General features: G+C 25.7%; 1 protein-coding gene across 1 annotated transcript in view; it reads left to right on the forward strand.

Annotated features, from left to right (window-relative positions):
* The window catches only part of Phum_PHUM549810 (transcription factor AP-2 beta, putative), a gene marked incomplete at both ends in the record, with an annotated part of 27,728 nt that overhangs the window by 277 nt on the left and 14,806 nt on the right, over positions 1-12,645 (forward strand). The window contains 4 exons of the mRNA XM_002431774.1: positions 80-300; positions 394-546; positions 2,314-2,451; positions 12,333-12,387. Of these exons, the coding sequence (XP_002431819.1) occupies positions 80-300; positions 394-546; positions 2,314-2,451; positions 12,333-12,387 (567 nt within the window). The remainder of the gene's footprint in view (positions 1-79; positions 301-393; positions 547-2,313; positions 2,452-12,332; positions 12,388-12,645) is intronic.

A 12,645-nucleotide genomic window follows, 5' to 3' on the forward strand; every position in this document is an offset into this window, starting at 1 on the left:
ATATCGTAATCCACCGAAATTTTAAACGAAATCTAATGACACTTTTCTTCTTTTTCCCCTTAACAGGATCGTCTAACAGGACACGGTGGTGGATCATCTCCATTTTCCGCTCCATCTCATCATCATCACCACCACAGAACGAACACAGTTTCGGGTGGTAACACCGGAATGGCGCCGCATCATTCAACGGACTTCCAACCACCGTATTTTCCACCACCTTTTCCACCGCCTCATCATCAGGCGGCTAGTCCGACTACGGCACAAAGTCATCATCAGCTCGATTATTTAAATTCCGTGGCCGTAAGTTATATTCTTCTTTTTTTCCCTCCATTAAACCATTGATTGATTGATTGATTGATTTATTGAACTTTGCGTTGATTTTTTTCCTTTTAGGTAACCGATCCGTATTCGCAAACTTTAAATTCTCTTCATCAAACTGCTCAAGCTGCTGCTGCAGCACATCATTACAATCAGTTAACAGCAGCTGCCGTATCGCAAAGAACTACACACGATGTTTTACGAAGAGATGGAGATTCACTACACGTTGTGAGTAATAATATCACATACACATATTATCATTATTATTATTAATCGATTTAATTAACGGAAAATTTCTATTTTTTTTTCTTTTTTTTTATAAATACCAAAAAAATTAACATTCTCGATTTCTTATTATTATTATCATAATCGTTAAGTTAAACTCAGAGTCTTTTTTTTAATTAAGCTCAGGCATGTGCTTAAGTGCTTTTCTTTGAAAAACGCCGCGTTTTTTTAATGTTTGCACTAATATCCTTGACGAAAATATTTTTAACTAACAGGTTAACTAACAAACAGTTTAATGACACTTAAAAATATATATAAATATATATATACGCGCACTCGCGCACTCACGTACATTACAACGTTAGAGAAACAAACAAACAAACAAATAAACAAACACATGCACGAGCGTACGAACGTTAAAAATACAATCGTTCGATTTCGATTTTTTTTTTTTTTTGAGATTAAAATGTCGCCATTTTTTTTTTTTATTCATTCCACGTAAAAATATTTTTATTTAATAATTAATCATTATTATTATTATTATTATTATTATTATTATTATTATTATTATTAAATAAAAAAGTTACGCCTTAATAAAAATTATTAATTTTTTAAATAATAAAAAAAACCGTTTAGCCTTGACAATATGATAATAATAATAATAATAACGTTTCATAATATATAGTTGACAGTTATTTTTTTTTTTTTAAATAATTTTAATTAATTAACCGTAACATAAAATACATTATTAAAATAAATAAGTAAATAATATTTCGCTTATGACCCTTTCCGTTAACTATTATCATTATTATTATTATTATTAATAGATTTTTCCGTACGAAAATCAAATTTTTTTTGTAAATTTCCGAACGAATAATATTAACAATAAAAAAGGTTTTTTTTTTTTTTTTAAATTCTTGGATACGCTCCTGAAATCATATACTATACATATACACGAGAGAGAGAGAGAGAGGGGGGGGGAAGGGAGGAAAAGTTTTTTGTTTTAATTTTTGGAATGCAAGTAGTTTCTTACAAGGAGTTTTCCCCAAAAGGAAAAAGAGATTTTGTAAGGATAAAGTTTTTAGTAAAAACTTCGATTCATCAATAATAAATATTATCTGCATTGTTCGGATGTCTTACACGGGGGTGAGATTTATGAAAAAAGGGGTTGAAAACGTGAAAAAATTAAAGTTAACGAAATTATTTCTCATATTTAACAAATTGCGAAAAACGTCGGGGGAAGAGGTGAGTGGGAAAGAGAGGGAAGTGGGGGAAGAAATTGTTCAAACTCAAATTTTTTTTATTTTTTTTTTCCCCGTTATTTTTTTTTCTGCTATAATAATAATAATAATAATAATAATAATAATAATAATAATAATAATAATAATAATAATAATAATAATAATAATAATAATAATAATAATAATAATAATAATAATAATTGGGATAATTATTAAACAAAACTGCTTTTTAAATATTTTTTTTTTGTGAATTACTATTATTATTATTATTATTATTATTATTATTATTATTATTATTATTATTACGGTTTTTTAATATTACTTAAACTGGTTAAAAAAAAAAAAATTTGGGGAACAAAATCCGAAAAAAATTTTATATAATTTCGAAAACTGGACCGCGCCACCATTCGGCCATTTTGAAATTCTTTTTCTTTCGGACAAGTTTTTTTTTTTTTTTTAAATCCGTTAAAATTAACGTAAAAAGAGAACCATTAATAATTTTAAAAACTAAATTTTTTTTTTTTTCCAGTCAAACATGCACGCATCGTTTCCGTACGAAAGTTCCCGCGGGAGAGAATATGGTAGACGTCCCGACGTCATCGTACCGGGATTGGATCAGGATAATTTAGTTTTACACAGTGCACTTGCATCCGTCGAGGATCAGCAGGTAAGAACGATTTTTTTTTTTACTTTTGGGCATCTTACACGAATACAACACTCGATATTAAAGAATGTCGTTGCGAGAAAATCTCGATCAATCAAATGAAAAAAAATTGAAAATTCGCATTCGTACCAAAAACTAATAATAATAATAATAATAATAATAATAATAATAACGATAAACTACTCGCTAAACCGCAAAAATGTAAAAAAACACATTTCATTCCCTGCGAAAAATAAAAATAAAACAAACCAAAACCAAAAAAAAAAAAAAAATTCCCCATGAATATTGCCATCATATTAAAAATTTAACCTTTGACCTAAAAAAAAAAAAATTGAAGAGAGAAAGAAACAAAAAAAGTGGAACTTGAACGTACTGGAAATAAAAAAACAAAACAATGTGCAGACAATCATATAGGAAATAAACATAAAAAATTTATCGATCGATCGATTCTCGCATTTCATCGATGGATCGATCGATCGATCGTCGTGTCTTATTTTATACTTAGAACTTTAAAATACTCGTACGCTCTAAAATATTTAATATTGAGTCGCGTCGAATTTTTTTTTCTTTCTCCCTCCGCGAATTTTCGAAATGATACGAAACATCCCCTACGCTTCCCCTCCGCCCCCCCCCCCGAAAAAAAAATGTAAACACTACAAATGTTTCCAGAAAAAAAATACCAGGAAAAAAAACCGTTTTTTATTATTATTATTTTTTTCTCAAATGTGTCTCACTTTCCATTCACACACATCCCTCTCCCTCTCTTCCTTCTTCCCCTTCTCCCTGAAAAATGACACGGATAGGATATGAATGCCATTTGTACACAATGCCCTTCTTATCTATTCCTTTTTCTCTCTTTCTCTCTTTCTCTCTCATTCAAAGTCATTCCGTATAATCTTTCCTATGGAATTTGTTTCCATTAGGGTTTTTCCACCACCAGATAGGAGGAAAAATTTTTCTTCCTTTCGAATTTGCGATGTAAATTTAATACTCGTTTCTTTCGTGTAACAACAATAAATAAAATTTTGTCGTGTCGTTAGATAGACATCGTAAACTCTTTTCCCCCCCTTCTCCGAATAATGTTTTTAAATTCCCCTCCAAAAAAAAAATTCAAAAAAAACGATCGCGGTTAAATTAACGAACGAAACACCAACAATAACAACAAACAACAAACGACAAACGAGAGGGGTTTAAACCTAACCTAAAATCATTGTTAAAAATTAAAGACACGCGTAAAACAGGAAGGTCCGTACCTTACGACCGGCAATTAAGAAAAGAGATAGAAGAAATTTTTTTTTTTTTTTTTTTTTTTATAGTCTATTATTATTATTGAAGAACAACCTATAGGTGGTGTGCGCCTCGAAGGCACATCTTCGAGAATCGTGCCTTATTCATTAAACATTGATAGGTGTTGTCCAGATCTGATTAAATTCAAACCTGGATAATTCACTCCACTACTGCTACTACCAATGTAATTATCCAGTCAGTTTAATGATTCTTATTTGATGATGATAATAATAATAAAATACCCTCTCGCGAAAAAATTAATTTTTTATTAGCAAAACTCGAACTCGCATTATATATATTAATTTTTCCGAAAGACAAAAAATACTGACACGTTGCAATACACGTGCGTGTGTGCGTGACTACGCGTGCCCGTGTAATAACCTCAATAATATTTATTTTTTAAGTGCCAATTTTTTTTTTTTTTTTCTTTTCCTTTTGGTAAATTAAATTGATTAAGATTATATATAAATAATTGCATCGTTTTTCTTTTTTTCTTTCTTCTTCCACGTCCATTTTTTTTAAATTTAAGTGGTAGCAACATTTAATAACTTAGATTTTTATCAAATACAATATCAGCATAAAAAAAAAAAAAAAAAAAATTTTTAATTCACTTACTAACGCGATTTTTACCTTCCGGCCGCGTTTTATCGACTCCCGAAAATTAAAAAAAAAAAATTTTTTTTTTTAATACTCGTACTATAATGTTAAAATATAGCAAACAACAAACAACAAACAACAAACAACGCCGATATCAATTAAGATATATTAAATTTGATTTTTAAAACGAATCGTACAAAAAAACGCCATTTCATTATTTATTTATTTATATATCATCTTTACGGATGTTTTTAAGTAAAAAATCATACGTTTCCGATAGAAAAAGACAGACAGAGAAAGAACAAGAGAGAGAGAGAGAGAGAGAAAAGAGAAGGCGAAAAAAATTCAAAAGGCCGAATTAATAATAATAATAATAATAATAATAATAATAATTTTTTTATCAATGAAAAATTTTTAACGTATACACGGTTGATTTCTCGAGCATGACTGACACGTGCGTCCCACGGGTTAAATTTCAATGCGTGTGCGTGCGTGTGTGTGTGTATTTAAATAATTATCATTATCAATGAAATTAAATGATTTAGTTCAAATCAATTAACCCCGTTTGTTTTGATTTATTTTCATACGTCGTCATGATATACATACATATACAAATTTATTTTTATGCTTTCTTTTTCTTTTCCTCTTTTTCCGGGGGGCAGGGGGAGGTGCACGTATGTGTATGAATGTGTGTGTATGTGTGTGCGCGCATAGAAAAATAAATTCTTGAAATGTATGTCGAAGGGTGAAAATTTTTCTTTTTTTTTTTAAAAAAATGACAATGGATGAAAGGGTGAAAATCTGTTTTGAGCTTTAGGGTAAAAAAAAAAAAAAAAAGATTTTTCTTTTTTTCTTTTTCTTTTTTGACCTCATAAAAAAAAAAAATTTTTTTCTGCTTTTTCTTCTGCTTTTTTTTCCTCCCTATTTACCTTTGTAAAAAGAGAATTTTCCTTTTTTTTTTTTTTTTTTTTTTTTTAAATCGATTTATTAAAGACAAGTTTTTCATCATATTTTCGAGCGATTACGTGATAAATGACCGGGAAAATGGTTTTTCTTATATTACAAAAATGTTCGCGGGCAAATTTTGACGTTGCGATGATAATAATGATAATGATAATAAATAAAATACTTTTCACATGATAAAAAGGTCATTTACGCTCATACATTATTATTATTATTATGTATTTTTCTCGATTATATCCAATGTTAGAAGAAGAAGAAAAAAAAAATAAATAAAATTATCCGTTACGTCACGTAAAAAAAGGTACACACGACGTTTTTTTTGAATAAAATTCACATAAATATGTAACGTAATAATAATGATAATAATAATAATAATAATAATAATAATAATAATAATAAGAATAATAATAATAATAATAATCGTAACAATCATCTTTAAAAAAAAACCTGGAATGAATATTGATAAGTTCGAATTAAAACGAACGCGCATAAAATATCTCCCGTGAAAATCCCCCCCCTCTCTCTTAGAAAAAAAGTTTTAATTAAATTATCAATTTTCCCTCCTCCTCCTCCTCCTCCTCCCTCCCCCTCTCCAAAATAATTACCCCAAAAAATTAATGATAATAATAATAATATTTAATTATTTTAATGTCTTCATTATTTAAATTTGAAAGCATGAATACAAAATTTTTTTCCTTTTTTTTAATAATAATCATCATTAAAAATTTTCACCGAGAGAAGAAAAACCAAAATGGCGGATTTCCGGTACCGAAAAAGTATACGAAAAAAATATATAACCGCCGCGTTTTTTAAAACATATACCGAAATTATTCCGTAATAATAATAATAATAATAATAAATAAAATTTGTTTGTTGTTAAAATTTTTTTTTTTTTTGTTTTTGTTGTTTACGTACACGTTTCGAAAGTCATAATTTATTTTTTTTTAAATATGTCGATTCACCTTCGCGTTTTTTTTTCTCGTTCGTTTAAAATAATAATAATAATGATAATGATAATAAACAATTTTTCATTTTTTATATAAATAAATATATATATAATTAATAATTCATATCGAGACCTTTACCGAAGATTATGACTAAGAGTTCGAATCGTGGCGATTGCGGTGGTGGTGGGGGGCGGCGGGGGTCGACGTCGGGTCAAGAAAATTATTCAATAAAACTATAATAATATCACTATCAATGATTATTATTATTTAAATTTTCTTTCTCTCACTCTTATCACACGCCCACGCATACCTTTTTAAAAAAAAACAAACAAACAAACAAACGAACATGCCCACGACGAAGAATTATTATTAATAATAATAATAATAATAATAAATAATTTTATATGCATGAGTGCATGAGTGAGTGAGTGCGCGTGTTTGCCAACTTAAGAATGCTGTGACGATAAATGGCAATAAAAAAAACGATCGATACGAGATCCCAACATTCAAATTCACATTATCGAATTTAATAATAATAATAATAATACTAATAATAATAATAATAATGATGATAATAATAAATAATAAATGAATAAATCGATTAATTTTTTATCCGATTAAAAAAAAAAAGTTTTTTGAAAAATTCGCAATTTCATTAATAATATTAATATTAATAATAATAATAATAATAATAATAATAATAATAATAATAATAATAATAATAATAATATTAATATTAATAATAATAATAATAATAATAATAATAATAATAATATTAATAATAATAATAATAATAATAATGATAAAAAATTGCAATTTTTTTTTTTTATTTATTTTAATTCAACTTTTTTTTATTCGTGGGTGAAAAAAAAAAAAAAAAAAAATTGACATTTTAAAAATTTATTATCACGCGTGGGATTTTAAATTATCAATTATTATTATTATCATTATTATTAATATTATTATTATTATTATTATTTAAATAAACAATACACTCGATCGGGTGAATCCGTGTTATCGATAACCGATTTTTCCGTTACGGAAAAGGCAACGGCGACGATTTTCATTTTTTTTTTTTTTATGCACACAGTTTTCTTATGCACGATCGCGACCGCATCCATTAATTTTTCCGATGAAAATTAATAATAATAATAATAACAATAATAATAATGATAATGATAGTGATAATAATGATAATTATGGTGATAATAATGATAATTATGGTGATAATAATGATAATGATGGTGATAATAATGATGATCATCGTAATTATTTTCTTATAAAGACATGAAAATTAAAACGAATATAAAAAATAATATAATTTGATGTTTTTTTTTCTAACATTTTCAAAAATTACAAACTCAAAAACCTGTTGCCAAATTTTTTGAAAATATTATGTCAAATAATAATAATAATAATAATAATAATATTAATATTAATAATAATAATGACTTCTATCTAGGCAGTATTTTGTGTGTAAATATACCAAAACCTGTACGAAAATTTATATTAAAAAAAAAATTAACCAAAATTTTTGACAGGTGTTTATTTTAGACATGACGAGTGTACCTACGATCGAAATAAAATTTTCTTCATTTTCTTTAATTTTCTCTTTAAAAACCCGCCATTTTGTTTTCTCCCTCCTCCTCTCTTTCCCCATTCGAAACCGTACGTGTAAAAAAAAACCACCGAAATTTCCATCAACCGTTAAAATTATTTTACAATTCTCTCCTTTATAAATTATTAAAAATTTAAATAATAATAATAATATGATAAAAAACTCGTTTTTTTTATTATTAATAATAATTATTATTAATAACAAAATTATTATTAACAAAAATCTTTTTTCTTTTACGATCGGTTAAATAAATAAATAATAATAATAATTAAACGTCGCGTGATTTTTTTTAAGCTACCACGACGACTAAAACGACGACCGTTAAATATTATTTAAAATTTAAATTTTCGGCGGGTTATTATCATTATTATTATTATTATTATTATTATTATTATTATTATTATTATTATTATTATTATTTTTAATATTATTAATTTTTTTTTTTATTTTGACCTCTGGGTCATAACGAAAAAAAAAAAAAAAAATTAAATTTTGTTTTTTGAACCGAAATTTTTTTTTTGTAGTGACGTAATCATAAATGTAAATGCCAATTTTATTAAGTGAAATGCAACAAACGCAACAAACAACTCGATAATTAAATATATATATACTCGTTAGAAATGGGGGAGAAGGGAGGGGGGAAAAAAGAAAATCTTACACAAACAAAATTTTTTGATAATTTATTGATTTAATTGATTTCTTTAAAAAAATCAATTAAATAATAATCTCTCTCTCTCTCTCTCTCGCATATATTATTATTATTATTATTAGGGGGTTATTATTTAAAATATTAATAATGATAATTTATATTAAACGAGTTTTTTTTTTTTTTTTTGCTATTTTCGTTGTTACGGAGGAAAAAAAAAAAATTTCCCCGAAAAAATTTTTTCTTTTTTTTTTTTTAACTAAACGCGAGATAATTAAATCAATTTTTTTTTTAAAAAAAAGTTAGAACAACCCCAACAACAACAACAACCAAATAATTACGTTTAAATGTTTGAGTTTTTTTTTTTTTTTTTTTTTTTTTGATACCATTTATTAAATTTGAAAAAAAAAAAAAAAAAAAAAAAATTTTAACGGTCCGGTTTTGTTTACGGTCCTGTCAATAATAATATTAAAAAAAAAAATTAATTTACTGTTTGTTGCTACCGCGCCCTCGGATACCACCGTTCTACGAGTTAAATTTTATGTTTGTTTGTTTCTTCCCAACAATTTAACGTAAAAATTTTGACAAGCCATCATTTTCGATTAAAAAAATTTATTGTAAAAAAAAAAAAAAAAAAAAAAAAAAGTTGCGAAAACGGTCAATTTTTTCGTTTGTTACTAACAAACACGCGAACGTTTTTTCGTTTGTTTTCCAAATTTTTTTTTTTTTTTTTAATTTCGGCGGTTTTTTTCGACAACAACTACAATTAAAAAGCGACTACCGTTTCGTAAAATTCGTGATTCGTTAAAAACCAACAAACGAACAATCAAAACGTGTATACAAACGAGTCAGATAAAAAACTTAATTAAATAAATTTATAAAAAATCCAAAAAATTTTCTTCTGCCACGTCATAAAAAAAAAAAAATTTTTTTTCAAAACAAACAAACGTGAAAGATGATTTCGATTATTATTAATTATGATGATGTTGGTAATAACGAGACGGTGTCGATTATGGTAATAATAATAATAATTACAATATTTAAAATTCTTGTTTGTAATAACGACATCATTTTCACGTTTGTTCGTTTGTTTTAATTTACCTAAATGCAACGGAGGAGTAGGAGTATTTTCTTTTTATTTTTCCGAACCGTAATCGTTAAATATTTTTTTATTTTTTTAACAGTAAAACATCGCGTCTTAATAATAATGATACTAATAATAATAATAATAATAATAATAATAATAATAATAATAATAATAATAATAATAATAATAATAAATTATTACTTAAGTAACAATCATCGAAAACAAAAAAAAAAAAAACAAACAAACACAAAACGAAATTAGCAATTAACAAAAAAATTTTTCTTTCTTTCTTTTTTTCGCATAAATTTTTCCGTTTGTTTTTTCGGGTTGTTGAAAAAAAACGAAACGATCGTCGATTGTCAAAGTGGCAGTAGAACCACTCCGATGACACGACAAACAATTTAAAAATTTAGTATCAAAACAAAAAGAATTAATTAAATTGATTTATGACAATTTCACGGTTTTTCGTTCGTTTACCTCTTTCATTTCAATAAAAAAAAAAAAAATGGAATGATGATGACGTAATAACAAAAAATAAACGTGACGATGATGATGATGATAATACAAAGCCTTTGAGTTTTTTTTTTTTTTTTAATTTTCCGACGTAATGTGAACAAAAAAAAAAAAATTCGACCTTTTGTTGGGGTTCGATAGCTGACTAAAACTGACTGACTGACTGACTAAAACATCGAAAAAAAAATTTTTTTTTAATCATTCGAAATATGAAAAAACGACAAACAATTTAATAATGATAATAATAATAATAATAATAATAATAATAATAATAATAATAATAATAATAATAATAATAATAATGGAACGAAAGTTCACAAAACGACCCTATATATAGATAGATGACTTCGTATTAAAAAAAAATTTTTTTTTTTTAATTTAATATTAAAAAAAAAAAAAAAAAAAAGTTCAAACGATCCCCGTATTCAACCCTTTGAAAAAAAAATAAAAAAGTGATGATAATGATGATGATGATAATGATGATGATGATCGTTCGTTATGTATTATGAATATACGTGCTTTATACACACACTTCGAAACGCGTATTTTTTTTTTTTTTTTTTTAGGTGACCGCAACGTTTTTAAAGGGATGCGCTAACCGCCATTTTTTCATCTCTCTCTCTCTCTCTCTCTCTCTCTCTTTCTCTCTCTCTCTTTTTTTTTTTTTAAAAAAATATAAAAAATACCTGACGAAAAAAAAAAAAGAAAAATTTTCCATTCCTTTCCTTTCCTTTCCTTTCTTTCCTTTTTTCTTTTTTAATTTTTTTTTTTTTTTAAATTTTTTTTTTAATTTTTTTTTACACAAAAGAATTTTACTTAACTTTTTTTTTTTTTTTTAAACAAGAGAGAGAGAGAGAAAGAGAGATTCTTCTCGACATTGTTTTCATTTTAAAGTTTTTCACTTTATCATTATCATTATTATTTACTTATTTTTTAAAATAAAAACTAACGAACGTATTTATTTAAAAAATAACGTAAAAACGTTTGAAATTTTCCATTTCTCGGGAAAATTCTTTTTTTTTTCTTTAAAAAAAAAAAAAAAATCAATTAAAAAGAAAAAAGAAAATTTTTTTTTTTTTTTTTTGTAGAACACCCTTTAATTTTCATTACGTTACGCCTCACCACTTTAATAAAAAAAAAAAAAAAAATTTTTTTATAAACGGATTGTAACTGTTCGAAAGCAACATTTTTTTTATTAACTAGTAATTAAAGTAAATAATCACATACTTGATACAAGAAGCGAGTTTTTTTTTTTTTTTTTTACCTTCCTTCCATAATTAATAGCTCTTTTAAAACTGAAGAAAACGTATATAAAAAATAATAATAATAAAAGTTAAAAAGGTAAAAAAAAGAACTGCGCATTTTTTTCCTAACCTTTTTTTTTTTTTTAACAAAAAATTTTTTTCATCGTCGTACAAATCACTCATTTCTCTCTCTCACTCTTTTCCCGATAAAAAGTAAATGAATAATAATAATAATAATAATAATAATAATAATAATAATAATAATAATAATAATAATAATAATAATAATAACAGTAATTATTATTATTAATATCTTTTTCATTAATAAAAAGAAGAAATCAACGCGCAACGATCGAAAAATTTAAACCTGTCTGAAAAATAATACCGAACAAAATAAAGGGGAAAATGAAAAATCGATTACGTCATCACGTGGTATTGTTTATAAATCAATTAATTATAATTTTCCCTTATTCGCCATTTTATCATTTGGATTTACCGTAGGTATTTATGTGCGCGGGTACCATCGTCACAAAAATTAAAAAAAAAAAAAAATTGTTGGCCGCCTTGATCGAGTCGTTTGTGTGTGTTTGCGGTGGCACCAAAAGTAAAATTTTACCTTTTTTGAAAATCATTTCAACTTTGTATTTTTTTAAATAGGCGTATCGGTCGAAACCTGTTTTTTTTTTTCAGTGTTTGAATCCAAAAAGAAAGTTATAAAACGCGTATTATTAAATCTGAGCAAAAAAAAAAAAAAACAATTTTATATAATAATAATAATAATAATAATTTTAACGAAATATATACGCGAGACACGAGAAACAAACGAACGAAATGTTTGTAACCTCCCCACAAAACATTTTACCACCGTTTGCCACCCCCTTCTTCTCCCACCCCACGACATCGAAAATTTTTCTTATTATTATTATTACGTAATAATTCACGGATCGTTATTAATATTATCATTATTATTTTTTATTAACAGAATGCCAGCGTTGACGACGGAGGAGGTTTCATTAGCGATTTACCACTTTTAAAAAGTAAGTACAAAAAAAAATATTATCATTATTATTTCTTTCTTTCTTTCCTTTCTTACGAATCGAGTTTATACGAATTTTTTTTTTTTTTGGATAATAATTAGTAATAAAAAAAAAAAAAAAAGAAAGAAAAAAAAAACTTAAAATTGAACGAGAGAAAGAGAAAGAGAGAGAAGAAAATTCAGCAGTGAAACTAACACGAAATCTCCTACCAACTTTATAATAATAATAATAATAATTATTATACGTCTTACAACGTGT

The sequence above is a fragment of the Pediculus humanus genome, genomic scaffold (assembly GCF_000006295.1).
Source record: "Pediculus humanus corporis 1103172108294 genomic scaffold, whole genome shotgun sequence".
NCBI classification, from domain to species: Eukaryota; Metazoa; Arthropoda; class Insecta; order Psocodea; family Pediculidae; genus Pediculus; species Pediculus humanus.